General features: G+C 46.8%; 1 protein-coding gene and 1 long non-coding RNA gene across 6 annotated transcripts in view; both read left to right on the top strand.

Annotated features, from left to right (window-relative positions):
* Positions 1 to 7,334, top strand: part of TRANK1 (tetratricopeptide repeat and ankyrin repeat containing 1) — a 117,962-nt gene extending 110,628 nt beyond the window's left edge. For all 5 annotated transcript variants that reach the window (XM_015445636.4, XM_045386500.3, XM_005546621.5 and 2 more), the window contains 3 exons: positions 177 to 3,223; positions 4,439 to 4,537; positions 5,777 to 7,334. In XM_015445636.4, the coding sequence (XP_015301122.2) occupies positions 177 to 3,223; positions 4,439 to 4,537; positions 5,777 to 5,877 (3,247 nt within the window). In that variant the 3' untranslated portion in view covers positions 5,878 to 7,334. The remainder of the gene's footprint in view (positions 1 to 176; positions 3,224 to 4,438; positions 4,538 to 5,776) is intronic.
* Positions 7,335 to 9,111: 1,777 nt separating this feature from the next.
* Positions 9,112 to 13,688, top strand: LOC141409660 (uncharacterized). Its single transcript, XR_012430971.1, has 2 exons — positions 9,112 to 11,639; positions 12,723 to 13,688. It is a non-coding gene; the product is annotated as an uncharacterized lncRNA (long non-coding RNA).
* The last annotated feature ends 1,984 nt before the right edge of the window (positions 13,689 to 15,672 follow it).

Raw genomic sequence — 15,672 nt, 5'->3', positions numbered from 1 at the left:
AAAATAAGGCCTTTGTAAAAATACTTGAATGCTTGACAAGTTTAGGTTTTATTTACATGTGGGAGTTTTATCTACATGTGGGAGTTTTATTTAAGTTGCTCTGTGCTGTATTTTGGAGGAAATTTTCTATTGATTGGGTGATGCCAAGTTGACATTTGCGTCCTTTGTCTTTGCAGGTATGAAGAAATGCTAAAGAACAAGACCCTTCCCATTTCCAAGCTCTCCTATTCTGCCAGTCAGTTTTACTTGGAAGCTGCAGCAAAGTATCTGAGTGCAAATAAGATGAAGGAAATGATGGCTGTCCTCTCAAAGCTAGACATAGAAGACCAGCTGGTGTTCTTGAAGTCTCGGAAACGCTTAGCAGAGGCTGCAGACCTGCTGAACAGGGAAGGTAGGAGAGAAGAGGCTGCCCTGCTGATGAAGCAACATGGCTGCCTCCTGGAAGCTGCCAGGCTCACTGCTGACAAGGACTTCCAGGCCTCATGTCTGCTGGGGGCTGCCCGCCTCAATGTGGCCAGGGATTCTGACATAGAACACACCAAGGACATTCTGAGAGAAGCACTTGATCTCTGCTATCAAACTGGCCAATTGTCTGGCATTGCTGAGGCCCACTTTCTGCAAGGGGTAATCCTGAGAGACTTTCAGAAGCTCAGAGATGCCTTCTTCAAGTTTGACACGCTCAACCACTCAGCTGGAGTGGTGGAAGCACTCTACGAAGCAGCCAGCCAGAGTGAGGCCGAGCCTGAGAAGATTCTGGGCCTGGCTCCAGGGGGCTTGGAAATCCTCCTCAGTCTGGTCAGGGCTCTCAAAAGAGTGACCAACAATGCTGAGAAGGAAATGGTGAAATCTTGCTTTGAGTTTTTTGGGATTTCCCAGGTGGATGCCAAGTATTGCCAGATAGCTCAGAATGACCCTGGGCCCATATTAAGAATAATTTTTGACCTGGATTTGAACTTGAGAGAGAAGAAGACAAAAGACCATTTTTTGATAATGACTGATCAAGTGAAATTAGCCCTAAACAAACACCTTTTGGGCAGGCTGTGTCAGATCACACGAAGCCTACTTGGGAAGACCTACCGAGGAGTCTGCATGAGGTTTATTGTAGGCTTAAAATGCGAGGATGAAAACTGTGAACATTTTCACAGGCCTCTGCGGCGTTGTGAAGCCAAGTGTTTAGTTCAGTTGAAAATGAACTTGGTGGCAATCAACGGGTTGCTTTTGGAAGCCAAAAAAGTATTCCCTAAAATCTTAGCAGAAGAGCTTAAAGAAATTGATTACATTTTGTCTACAGATATGTATGGCCTTTGCAAGTCCATTCTGGATGTCCTATTCCCTAAGCATTTCCATCAGAGAGTTTTGTCAGAAAACCCCATGGCATGCAAAGAAATCCTCAAACCAAATTACAAATCTTTCCGGTTCTACAGATTTGCTTTAAAAGAGTATATCCACTTTCTGTTTGAAAACGAAAGCGCACGCAACCGCCGGGAATCCACAGACCTGTGGCTGAGTGCCATGCAAGCTTCCCTTCTCTCTTCCAACTACCCGGAGGAGTTTGAAAAGCTGCTCCACCAGGAGGAGGACAACTACAACAGGGAACTCAAAGCTCTAGAGTCTGAAAAGGATGAAAGGGGCAGGGGGAGAGGCAGCAGAATAAAAGGAATAGAAGGGAAATTTGGCATGCTGGCACCCAACAGGGATGATGAGAATATGGACAAGACCCACTTGTGCTTCATCCGGCTGCTGGAGAATTGCATTGATCAATTCTACGTGTACAGGAACCCAGAAGACTACAAGAGGCTCTTTTTCCGTTTCATGAATGTCCTCATCAAGAGGTGCAAAGAACCACTCATCCCCAGCATTGGAAACACAGTGGCCCTCCTGGAGTTCCAGTTCATCCACTGTGGGGTGGTGCTGGCCCGCCTCTGGAAGAATGTCATTCTGTGCCTCCCCAAGAGCTACATTGCACTCTTGCACTACTGGGAGTTTCTGTTTAGCAAGAAGGACAAGGAGCTTGGGGATGTATTCTCCATCATTCAGGAATACAAACCCAAGGATGTGACAAGAGCCATTCAGGATTTCCGGTTTCATCTCTCCTACCTCGCCAAGGTGCTATGTGGCTATGAGAATGTGAACTTCAATGTCCTGCTTGATGCCTTCAGTGAAATAGACTATGTGGTCTCGGGTGAGGCTGAGCGGACGCTGGTGCTGTGCTTGGTGATGCTGGTAAATGCTGAGGAGGTCCTGCAGCCCTACTGCAAGCCTCTCCTGTACCGCCACTTCCGGGAGATCGAGTCAAGACTGCAGCTCATGAGCATGGACTGCCCTGGCCAGGTTCCCGAGAGGCTCCTGAAGGTGGTGAAGCGGGTGTTGGTGGCAGTCAATGTGAAGTCTGTGGCTGAGGCGCTGCAGGACCTGCTCTTTGAGCGGGATGAAGAGTACCTAATGGACTGTGACTGGCGGTGGGACCCTGTACACACCAAAGGGTCCGTAGTCCGTGGCCTCTATTATGAGGAGGTCAGACTAAACCGCCTGCTCTGTTTGGACCCTGTGGACTACTTTGCTGAACCCGAGTGTGAATTTGGCCAGGATGAGATGGATGAACTGGCATTAGAAGACCGAGACCATGTGCTGGCCACCATCCTTTCCCAAAAGCAACGGAAGGCCTCCATACAGCGGAAGTTGAGAAGGGCATGCCTGGTGGTGTCTCTGTGCATCAGTTGGAGGAGAAGAGTGGGCACCCAGATGGAGCGTGTCAGGGAGGAGGCCAGGGAGCCCAGGGCTGGGAACTTCAAAAAGGCGGATGTGGACAGGACCCAGTGTGACCTATGTGGAGTGAAGTTTACCCGTGACCCAGAGAACTATTTCAGCCCCAGCAAAGCATTTGAGGGGGCAGCTTCTGAGGTGGCTGTCCTTTCCAGGGCTGAGTTGGAAAGGGAGGAGTGTCAGGAGAGGAATAGTGAGTCTTACGAGCAGCACATCCATCTAGAACACCACCAGAGGCAGCAAGTGGCCTACCAGAAATACTCAGAATTTTTCCACGAGAAGGTGGACCCGGCCATTGATGAAGGAAAGCTGGTGGTGCAGGACATTGAGCAAAGTGTATGGATCCACAGTCACGTGGGCTCCAAGGAGCACAGTCACATGCTGCAAAAGGTTCAGGAGCACATCAAGAGGGTTTCGGATATGGTGGAGGACCTCTACAGGAGGAAGGCCTGGGCTGGCGGTAAGGGTGTGCAGAGACAGGGCCCAGGTGGGGTGAGACCTGGGCTCTGAGAACATTTCTCAGGGTTAAGTTCCTTGTAGTGGCTTCTGACTTGAGGATGGTGGAATCTTGGCCTTAGAAGAAATACACATGAGGAATATATGTTCTCAAGTTACAGCAAACCTCATTGTTTGGATTACCCCTCCCCCAGTTAAAAGTTTGTCATTATCCTTGACTTGGGAGGGTTTCCCCAGGTACTCCAGAAATTTGCATGCCTCTTCCTACAGAGGGTTAAAAGCTTGTGTAGAATGAAGTGCTTTCTCTCCTGGCAGTCAGAATGACTCTTGCCAGAATAATCTTCTATGGAGAAGATACAGAGAGAATGTTTAAAGTGTTGAGAAAACTCTTTAAGGTTCTCTTGACCCATTCATCCCCTGATTAAGATCTGGAAGTGTGTAGCTGGTCTAGCTGGTCTCTTCCTTTTAGGAGGGTCCTTAAGTCCTACCCAGTGTGAGCCTTTAATAGAATTCTTATGTCATTTTAGAATCAGATTTCCCCTGGCTTTTTTTTTTTTTTTTAAAGGAGACAGAGTCTCACTGCGTTGCCCAGGCCGGAGTGCAGTGGCATGATCTCAGCTCACTGCAACCTCTGCTTCCTGCATTCAAACGATTCTTCTGCCTCAGCCTCCCAAGTAGCTAGGATTACAGGTGCCCATCACCATGCACAGCTAATTTTTGTATTTTTAGGAAAGACAGGGTTTCACCATGTTGGCCAGGCTGGTCTCAAACTCCTGACCCCAGGTAATCTCCCTGCCTTGGCCTCCCAAGGTGCTGGGATTACAGTTCCCTCACTTTCTTACTAGCTACTTCCTTTCAACACTGAGTAGAAGTTATGTATAAACTTAGTGAAACTGCATATTTTAAAACATTCCATAATTCAGATACTCTTTTCAGTTTAAGGTTTAATGACATTTTGAATACAAGTGTCTTAGAAAGGTTTGCAATTGTGGCAGTCTCTATAGACACACAGTAATGACGTCAGGCTAGCCTTTAGTTGTATAGCTTATACTTGTAGCTGCAGAAGGCAGCTTTGGGTCCCTTACCCCATAAGGAGGGCTCTTTTCAGGGAAAACATAGAGACCAGCTCTTGGGACGTGGAGGCTTTGGGTCTAGTAATTGGTATTCTAGTCCCTGCAATGGCATCTTTACTCAGCGCCCTGTTCTATGGTTTCTGTAGCGGAGGAGGCGATGACTCGGCTGGTCAACATTCTGATCCTGTCAGTCAGGGATGCACGAGACTGGTTGATGAAAACAGAGGCCCGCTTAAAGAAGGAAGGTAAGGAGTCTTGATTCTGGGGACAGGTAACACTTTGGGTTCTGTGGTTCTTATTACTACTGGCTCCCGGGGGAAATCTGAAGTGGGGCAGCCCAGCGATGTCAATAGTGGACTCTCACTGTCTAGGAGCATCACCTCCAGGATGCAAATTACTAGCAACATAATATCTGCGTTTTCCTATCTGACTATGAGGGCCCCATTATTCTGGGCATGTGTTAGTTGCCATACACCTCTTGCTGCTCATGAGCTGTACTGATAGTGCTCAGTCACTGCACATACTCAATACAGTGACTACCAAGGATGGACAAAGCATTGTGAAGCTATCCCTTGAGAACTGTTTTCCTGTGTCAATCAGTCATTTAAGTCAGTGGATAGTTATTGAGTTTCTAGTATATATTAGTGTTGTTCTGGGCCTGGGAATATACTTCTGAATAAAACAAACAAAATCACTGGGGAAACTTAAGTGCTTCTTCCTACAGAGGGTTAAAAGTTTGTGTAGAATGAAGCGCTTTCTCTCCTGGCAGTCAGAATGATCTTGCCAAGTTATATGTGATCCAGAATGTCTTTCCTTTTGCCCATTCCAGCCACAGGACCACATTCCTTCTTGCTCTGAGTATTTCATCAACCGCAGATGCCCCTGGAAAATCCAGACCCCAGAGGTGGGGAAACCTTGAAGGGACTTGGCACAAATGTCTGTGCCAATAAAAAATCTTTAGCATTTAGTCCCTTCTGGGGTCTTGGTTTTTGTGATATGTATTTCAAAAGGAAGAGAATTGGTATACCAACTCAAGTGTATGGTTGAGTTTATGTTTTGCTTGATTTTTTTGTTATTTAAAAGGCCTCCAAAATAGGGCCAGAGGAACCAGCCCATAAAGGAACTTAATTCTGGAGAAGGGTGTTTACTTTGACTCTTTTTGGGAAGCAACATCAGTACTCAAAGGAAATCTTTCTTTCTCTGGCACCCTGGCAGAAAGCTTTATTTCATTAATTTAAACCAATGATTACAGACACACTAGGTTTTACTAGGATGCTATATTTTACAGTGGATTGGGAAAAAAATCACCATTCTGCCCTCCCTCTCCTCTCCTCTCCTCTCCTCTCCTCTCCTCTCCTCTCCTCTCCTCTCCTCTCCTCTCCTCTCCTCTCCTCTCCCCCCTCCCCTCCCCTTCCCCCTTCCCCCTCCCCTCCCCCCTCCCCTCTCCTCCCCTCCTCTGTCCTCTCCTTTCCTTTCTTTCACAGGTGTTGTTCAGGAAGATGATTATGAAAATGAAGTTGAAGACTTTGGTGAGCTTCGTCCTAGAAGGCGTTCTCGGAAATGTGGAAAGCAGAGAAAATACTAATGTCCATACAGCTGCTGCCTCCTCATCCTTCGGAACATTCCATTCTGACTTAGAATTCTGAGTGCTGTGGCAGAGGACAAAAACAATGTGACTTAGCATTTTAAAAAGTAGGGGAGTCTAATAACATCATTGCTTTTTGTTCTCATTACTTCTCTTTCAGTGGCTTAGGATCTGGTTGCTCCCTCACCTCTAAAGTGTTTCCAAGTAGAGTCTAGCAGTATTAGTTCCCCCCACAAGCAAGTTCAGGTAGAGGAGTTGTAGTTGAAGGGAATGTTGGGACTCCTCACTGCATGGTCCCTGGGGTGCCTGGCTCATCCCCATCATGACATGAGTTGGTAGCAGAGGACTAGGTGTTAAGACAAGACTTTCCTAACCTCAGTTGCTGCTGCTCTGGGCCAGGAAATCTCCCTGTGGATTCCCTCATCTCCTGCCACACTGCTGCAGCATCAAGTGTGCTCTGAGAGCTGTATGTGCCCAGGGGTGGGCTCTGTCACTGGCCTTCCCGAGCCCAGGACACATTCTGGTCATCTCTGGGCCCACTTGTAGTGTAGTTTCTTCTGTTAGAGGTGTTAGCCTTTTCTCTCTGTGGCAACTTTTCTGCCTTCCCTCCCTCTGTTTTTTGTGATCATTCTTAGCTACCTGTGCCAAGTCACAGTTAGACTACCTCAGAATGTAGTCAAGAATTCACCCAGTGTTCTTCGGATGTCCCTTCCCTAGAGGGAAAGGCTGGGGAATGTTGCTGGGAGCATTTCCAGCTGTCTCTCCAAAGTGGTCCTAACTCTGCCTTGGCTATGGTGCAGACATTCCAAAAAGTGTTTTGTACACAGCCCTGTACATCTAGTGTTTTTGGTTCTCCCGGGCAAGTTTGCTACCCTAGCTTAGGTTGACGTTCTGATGAGTTTCTGCTTGCTGAGCTCATCACTGTGGGACAGTGACCTGCAGAGCTTCAGGCTGGAGCAAGTGGACAGAGGAGGAAGCCAGCTAAGCCAAATCCGTCACTGCCACATGGCTGGCAGGCCTTATTAGAGGGCGGATCTGGGCCTGTTTGCAGGAGGCCATTGCCTACCCTCTCTGCACAGTGAGCCAGCGGCCATCAGCGTGGTCCCACCTGGGAAGCCTTTATGCCTCTCTGATGGTTACTGCCCACCCTTACCCCACCCCTCAGCTCAGCCTGGTGTGGAAGGCCAGGTGCACGTTGGTCTTTGATTGTTCTGTCCTCACAGCAGAGCCAGCTTTCCCCCCATGTTGCTGCTTTCGCTGCTCATGCTGCTCATTGTTTTCTCTTCCTTGTCTTTCCAAATTGTTTCCTTGAAATGCTTGTTTCCAATTTTTCTTAGATTATGTTTCTAATTTTTATTCCAGGTATTTTTTTTCTTACTTGACAGAAAAAAAGAAAACCCCAATAATATCTTGCTGTATTATCACATTTTTTTTATAAAGTTAAAGCATTTCTCTTACATGCTGCTGTTTTATTTCCAGTCTCTACTCAGAGTAAGGGGGTAAGTCTTGGAGCTTGTTCCCCCAGGTCAGCTGATTGATGCTGGCTAGGACAGAAGCTTTCTCTGCCTTCAGAGATTCAGAAATCAAGGGACACAGAAAAAGCCTAGTCCAGGACTCCCAGCTGGTTGGTGTTCTCAAGGGCCTGCCTCGTGCACATTCTTTCCAATCTGGATGCTCCCAAGCATGCACGGATTGGGCAGTAAGGAGTTTTGTCTGTACCATGTACTGGGGCTTTCCCAACAAGGAACATTGCCCTGGAAGGCAGGAGACCTGGAATAAAACTCCTCTCCTGTTCCTAACGAGCTGTGTAATGCCAGGTGAATCAGGTCTATTCAACCCGGAGCACCTTCATGCTGCATTATGTAGGAGCCTCATGATCTAGTGTAGGAGAGATATGGAAATGTGAGAAAAGAGTGGTGATAGACATGTGTATTGCATGGGTGGTAAATGCATTTACATAAGCCAGCTGGGCCTCAGTTTCCCCTTTTGGGAAAGTGGTCTAAGGTCCCTTCCTGCCTGATCCAGAGTGGTTCTATAAGCTGTTGCCATGGTTTTGAGTATTCTCCAGTCTTGGTGCTGTGATGCCTGTGTTTGCTTGCATCAGGTGAGCAGGACAACTGAGTCTTAGCAAGCAAAGCATCTGATCTTACCCTTTAAGATTAAAGAGGCTCAAAATGGGACAGGTGATCTCGCTGTCATATCTTTATTAGCACTGTCCAGTAGAACTACCTGAGAGATCCACCCCCAAAAATTTGACTCCTCAACTCATAAAGCTCCTTAGAGTGGGGGTGTGGAGGTTAGGAGAGAAGAATGGAATTCAGCAGAAGAGTCAGTAACTTCCCTTAATGACCAGAATCCTGGGCCCAGTTCAGTAGCAGTGGCTTTGGTGTCTTGGACTTGCCTGGAAGTCCAGGATGGGGGATGTGTATCTGGGGTCCCCCAAGATCACCACTCTTAGTCTTCGTAATTCATTAAGAGGGCTCACAGGACTCAGCATGTAGTCAGAGTCATGGCTCTGATTGATTATAGCAAAGTCATACTAAGCACAACTGGCAAAGGGAAAGGCCCATGGAGCCAAGTGTAGGGGATACCAGGCGTAAGCTTCCAGGGCTCCTTTCCAGAGTCACACAGAATAGGCTTCATTTCCCAGCAATGAGTTGTGACAACTTGCTGTGTGAAATATGCCAATCTGGGGAGCTCATCAGAGACTCAGAGCTCAGGGTTTCTACTAGCAGCTGGTCATATGGGTATCTTCTGCCTAGCATATACCAAAGTTCCAGAGTCTCAGAAGGAAAGTAGCGTTCAGCATAAACCACATTGTTTATACAAACCGCTTAGGCACTGAGCCACGTGGATCAGTTCTAGGGGTATTGGGAGCCATCCTGAAATCCAAGTTCCAAGACTCAGTAAGCAGACCCTTCAAAGGGCAGCAGTTAGGCCTGCTGGGACATTTTCTGCACAGAGGGTTCCCCCAAGTTGGGGCTTTGTCATGATATCCCACTAGCTTGCCTCACAAGCACCCCATGTATCCAGCCACTGGATAAGCACCTATGTACCTCCTGTCTATCTTCCCAGTCAAGGAAGTGAATCTTCAGGGATAGTTCATTTTCTAAAAACCCATCATGATGAAGTAACTGTTTTTCTAAGTGCCTTAGACATTTACTTCAGTTCCTTGCAATCAGTGTTAAGCATTCAGAATGCTGTTTGGGTTCTTTGAGGCCTGCTGGGGAAAGGGAGAAGGCCCTATAAACCTCTGGTGACTGTTCCCTCCTTCCACCAACACACACACACACACACACACACACACACACACACACTCACCCTTTGGCCTGATTAGCCAAGACCTCTTGTTCTCCTCACATTCTCTCTCTATACACACACACACACACACCCCTACCTGATTAACCAAGAGCTCTTGTTCTCCTCACATTCTCTCTGCAACAAGAGTCCAGTCTTCCAGGAAGAACAAACTGACACGGGAGCTAGCAGCATCCTAAGGTCTGTGCTAGCACCTCAGTACTTTACCAAATCACTGGTGGGGAAACTGAGGCCCAGATGATACAACTTCCCCTGGGTCACAGAGCTGGTTTGGGGCAGGGCTGATACATGGACCTGGGTTTTCTGATTCTAACTAGCACCCTTTCCACTAAGGACTCAGGCGCCAAGGTCAACAGCAGATGCCAGCAATTCTTTCTCAGAGCCTATCACTCCTGCCTACTAGTGCAGAGTGTGCCAGCTCTTGGGCATTAGAGAGCTCATTCTCTTCAGTCTCTCACTCATCTTTTGGCAATAGTGTTTTCCTATAGAAAAGTGGGGCCCAGCAGGGAAACTTGTGTGCATTCTACTGTCACCCACCTGGAGCAGCTTGGCCTCTGTCCTTCAAGAACGGGACAGAGCAGCTGCCCAGAGTCATTCCCAGTGGATGGCACAGCACAGCGTGCACTGCTCCCACAGTTGCCAGTTTTACTGTCTTCAGCACCCTCAACCTTCACTACCCTGAGCATTGGAGTTTACATACAAGAGTCATCCACTGCACTACTCCCAAACCTAGGGACGAAGATGCTGTAATTCACCTTTTCCTGGGGAGCCTGCCTCTGGTTCCCTGGAGTGGTCACTTGTAGTCCAAAATGAGTCCCAAAATGCTGGACATCCTGGCCAGCACCAACTGCCATGAGCTCTGTGTGACTTAAAGCTTACGTTGCACCTGCTCTCAGGTAGTGTGGAAAGAGGAAATACTAGTGTTCATAATAGGTTCTGGTTGTCACCAAGGTCTCCCACTGGCGACCAGAGTGCATCAGCTATTAATCTCTCTAGTGACGTTAAAGAGGCTTTTCTGGGCTCCTCCCAAGGGGCTGAGTCTAGTGCTGCCAGATGGGCTCCCAGTTCATGGAGATGTGAGAGGGATGAGGCTGGCAGATGGACAGGGCTTGTACTTCGCACTCTGGAGCTCTCAGAAAGAGCCGTCCAGGCCTGGATAGGAGGATCACTCCTGTGGCCTAAGAAAATGACCAAGGCTGTAAATATCTCATCTCAAATTTCAACAAAGCAACTTCCAGGTTTCACCTTATATACACATATGAGGCATTCCATTTTATTTGTAAATGTTAATGGCATTGGATATGAGCTTCCTCTGTTTCCTTCTGATTTCAGTATGGCTTTGATAATGTTGGGGTTTAATGGTCTAACAGTATAATACATGGAATCTCAGTCATGTAAGAAATGTCATATTTTATTTAAATTAATTCAAATCCTACTCTGGACCGTATTCTTGCTTTAGTGGGAAATGTGGCCTAAGTCATTAGGCCTTTCTGCTTCCTTGGGATCTCTGAAGTATTAGAAGGCCAATCTGGTATGGGGAAAATGAGGGAGCCCCTCTTTCCTTCAGTTCATCATGGCTGCTGCTAACCCGTTCCTGTCCCAGCTGATAGGGTATCTGAGAAGATGGGTGATTCTTCTCCCTCCAAGTCAAGCTTGGCAAGACTAGAAGCTGTGAGGTATCTGGTCTGGCCTCTGGAGATGAACAATTGAGCCACCCCCTGAAGTTTTCTCACCTCCCCATTGTATTGCCATGAGGATAAGGGCAGGTCCCTATTGGTCATGACATCCCTTGGCCCCTGCCTCACCCCTGAACAAAGAGAGCCTAAAGTCCTAGCTACTTTCTTGAAAAAAAAATAAAGTTGGAAAATATACAGAGAGCAAATGCAAATTCATAACTGAACAAAGAGTTGAACTAGCCTGGGCAACATAGTGAGACCCTATCTATCAAAACACACACACACACACACACACACCCCAAACAAAAAACTAGCTGTGTGTGATGGCATGCGCCTATAGTTCCAGCTGCTTGGGAGGCTGAGGTTGAAGGATTGCCTGAGCCCAGGAGGTGGAGGCTGCAGTGAGCCGTGATTGTGCCATTGTACTCCAGCCTGGATGACAGAGCAAGACCCTGTCTCAAAAAGAAAAAAAGTTGAGGGATAGGTAGATTTCAAGAATGGCCACTATCAATTCCTTCCCATCTCTATGTCACTTCGCCCATCCAGAGGTGGAGTCTCTCTCCTCTACAACTGGACTTGCTTCAGCCAACAGAATGCAGCTGAGGTGATCCTGTGCCATTTCCAAGTCTGGCCTGTGAGAGGCTTGGAACTTTTGGGGTAATCCAGCTGCCGTGTGAGAATTCGAATACCCTGAGACCAACAGGCTGGGCAGAAGCCAGAGCTAGCCATGTGCAGAGGCCACGCAGAGGAGCCCCAGGCACCATTCACGTGAGTGAGGCCCTCCTGAACATTTCGGCTTAGGTGACAGCAAGATGCGACTGAGTCAGTGACCCCAGCTAAGGCCAAATGAAACAGAAAACCACCTGCTGCGACTTGCCCAAATTTCTGACCCCCAGAATTATGAGAATTAATAAATTATTATTGTTTTAAGTTACTGAATTTTGGGGTGGTTTGTTATGCAGCAAAACAAGGACTTCCAGCATGTCCGGTACTCTTAGGCATGTCACATCTGTGACCTTTCAATCTTAACAATTCTCCAAAATATAGAATGAGAACTACTCATTTATATATGTGTGAAGCGAGGGGTGTTCTGAGGTCAGTGAGCAGATAGGTGGCAGAGCAGAACTACTGGATCCTATGTATTACACAGTCAGCATTGGAAGAAAGGGCTTCGTCCACCTCATTCATGGCCTGAGTGGGATCCTAGTACCATAGTACCTAGGACCCTAGTGCCCTGAAGGGATCCTGGAACCCACCCCTAGAACCAAGTATTTGTCATTTGCATCCCATGTGCACTTTGGCAACTACCTAGTTGTTCAGGCCTTCACCAGCAGCTGAGACTTGCTTGCGGGGACAACCTGCAGGAGGGGTGGGTCCCTCTTACCAATGTTACGTGGTTCTTTCCACTGAACTCCTGGGTTCTGGTTCCCCTGGGCCACTGGCAGCCAACACTTCTGGCTGTTACAGATGGATAGGCCCATTCCTAACATTTGTGGGGTCTGGGATAAGAACATGGTGTCCTTTCCCCTCTCCTTCTCTTCCCACCCTTGGCTTTATCCTATACCATGAACAGCCTCCCTGGCATGTGTGTGAACATTTCAGCCATATATCCAAACTCATTACATGGCTGCACCCCCTCTTCCCCAACCAGCCATGCTTGGCCTCTGCTTGGGCCCAGTACATCAGTGGCTCAGGGCTATTTGGGCACGGGACTCCTGGGTACTGAAATATGATTGGTGGGGGCCTTGGATGTATACTTTTATTGCAGGTCTGGGGTATGGTATGTAGCTAACGAAACAACATTGTGCTACTTTTCTTGGTCATTTCTCCTTATGCATTTTTCTCCTTCAGGGTCCTTGCAGGACAAGAAGCCAGCTTTCAGAGATTCTCCAGCCATAACCATCATAATCTGCTCGATGCCCAACATCTCTCTCCCATGCTCCCTCCCTCTCTCATACACACATAAAGTAAATAAAATAATAAATTTCTCCGTGGCCTTCTCCAGCAGCCTAATCTGGCGTCTGGGATGCCTTAAACATGTTCCTGGATCAATACCATGTAGCTGTGTCCCAGGTCTACAATACCATGTAGAAACCTGTGTCCCGGGTCATCTGTAAGTTCATGATTCAGAGGATGGTAAATCAATTCAGCAGGAAATTGCTCTCCTTTCTGCCACAAATATCTCTCCTAGACAATGGAGACTGGCTTCCCCTGATCTTGTCACTCTAAATCTGCTTCAGAGATTTTAACTGTAGAGCAAAAGCCCAGGTGGGTGCTTGAGGAACCATCTTCCCCTCCCACAACCACCACCATAATGGTGCAAAACTTAAGAAGAGTTCCCTGGAAAACTCTGTGTAACCCGATAGACTTTAATTCCTTTTGGTAGCGGAGAAATCAGGCCTGCCAACAACAGACAGCTGATCCTTACTCCCACCCGCCACCCAGGAAAATGCATTTCTCTGCTCGTTAAGGAGGAGGGAGAAGCCATCAGCAAGGTACCAGGCGTTCTTGAGATGGGTTGTTTAGAAGCCTTCCTCCTGGTGCTGCAGAATTCTAACCCTGTTCAGAACTTTATGTCCTCTGTTTAAGACTCAGAATTTACTCTTATAGATGATGTGACCTGAATATCTGATAGGACATTTTGAGGGGATGGGTGCAATGGGGAACAGGGTACTGTCATCACAGTATCTCTGGAGGAAGACCTAAGATTAAAATGTGGCTTCTCATACTGACTGTGAATTCAGACACCTTACTTACATTTTAAATTCTCTGAGCGCCTTTGGGAATTTATAAAATGGAAATAATGGCACAAATGCATAGCTTGGTTGTAATTGCATTATTCTCCCTCCCTTCCGACTTCTGTTTCATCGATGGACCAAGGATGTGAAAAGATTTCAGGCAGCTTCTCTGTTCTCCACGGTGGCAGAGAGGGTCAGGCTTGATGAGGAGCCCTGGGGCCACGTGGGTCAGCTTTTGTGTTCCCTCTGTGGAGGTGGGAGCATTTCTACGAGGGCTTTGTTCCAGGGACCCAGCCTTCTTTTAGAGACTGAGACTATTTTTAACCCAAGTTTTAGTGATTCTGTAGGACAGCTGTTTAAGGGAATTATGTAGGCCAGTCTGTGATTTTTGGAGTCATCATTTTAAGGTTAGGGAGTGGGATGGGGGAAGAGAACCAGAATAACTGGAGTTTCTGGAGGCATCACAGATATCTGTACCTACCCTGCAGAAAGCTGCAACCCAATTTATTTTGTGGCCACTCTTGAGGATCAGGACATAGCTGAGCAGACAAACATTGTTTTGTTATACTTCAAGTAAAGTGTATCAGTTTCTCCCCACTTCCTCTCCCATTCGCTGTTACCAAATCATGATGGAGAAAAAGTGGACAAGGAAGTCCCTCACACACTGTAACGAGAACAAAAATCAGTCTAGCTTTTCTTGAGGGCACTTCAACAATATCTATTAAAATTGAAAATGGACTCACCCTTGGATCCAGCATTCCCAATTTTTGTTTTGGTCAGTCCTTTTCTCTTTTTTATTGTTAGTTTTGCCTGTGGTAAAATACAAATAACAGAAAGTTGACCATCTTAATCATTTTTAAGTATACAGTTCAGTAGTGTTAAGTATGTTCACATTGTTGTGCCACAGATCTCTAGTACTTTTTCATCTTGCAAAGTGGAAACTCTGTAGCCACTGAACACCAGTCCCATTTCCCCTTACCCACAGTCCCTGGAAGCCACCCTTCTACTTTGTCTCCGTGAATTGACTATGACCTCATGTAAGTAGAATCATATGGTATTTGTCCTTTGGTGACTGGTTTATTTCGCTTAGCACAATGTCCTCAAGGCCCATCCATGTTGTACCAGGGGTCAGAATTTCCTTCCTTTTAAAGGCCGAATAATATTCCATTATATGAATATAACCAGCATTCCTACTTTTTAAGAATTTGTATTAAAGAAACATTTCTACAAGTTTCCAAATAAATGTCTACTTCAGGAGTGTCTGGGAGAGTGCAAAATTGGAGACAATCCATGTGTTCCTCAGGGGCATGGCTGACTACCATGAACATGGGTTGGTTTCTACCTAAATTTGCTGGCATGAAAATATGGCAAAGATCACTTGCTCACTGAAAACTCAAACCACAGAGAAACCTTCATGGTTCAACTTATTTCTTTACTTTGTAAAACGAACACAAAAATTCAGTGCCAAATTGTTGTTGCTGGTGTCCTTGCGTATTTGGTAAGAGTTAGATTTTTAAAAATAGTTTGGATTATGTTTGTGGTCACAAGAAACAACAAAGAAATTTTTAGACAGCAAAATAGAGAGGTTCAAGAGGGAAAACATTTGTGGCCCAAAGAGGTGGTCAAAAGAGAACCCCCTCTCTGCACTCAGGCGTTTGCAAAGCAATATTGAGAGCCAGTGTTGTGCGCTCCATGGCGGTGATATCCTGGCAGGAAAGGATGCTCCTCTGCATCCTTTGAGGTCTCACCTGGATGTAGCTTGGCCCTGTGCTTCTCATCCAGTTGACCTGAAATCAAATTTATTTCAAAGAGCTTCGAAACAAAATTGTTGAAGAAGCAGAAATCCTGCTAAAATGAAAGTAGACTCTGGAGAGTCTGGGCTGTGAGGCTGTATGCGCTGGAGGCCGTGGATTGTGGCCTGGGTTCCAAGGGCATACCTGGTATGCATCTCCACCCACCTGTAACTAAAAGGGAATCCCTTACGCTGTTCGTTATGTACAACTTGAACATTATCACCAGATCCTTTGGTGTCCTGCTCTTCGTAATCTTGGCTTTACACCTCC

The sequence above is a fragment of the Macaca fascicularis genome, chromosome 2 (genome assembly GCF_037993035.2).
Source record: "Macaca fascicularis isolate 582-1 chromosome 2, T2T-MFA8v1.1".
Lineage (NCBI taxonomy): Eukaryota > Metazoa > Chordata > Mammalia > Primates > Cercopithecidae > Macaca > Macaca fascicularis.
The sequence above is the reverse complement of the archived record's forward strand: the minus strand, read 5'-3'. Positions and strand labels throughout refer to the sequence as shown.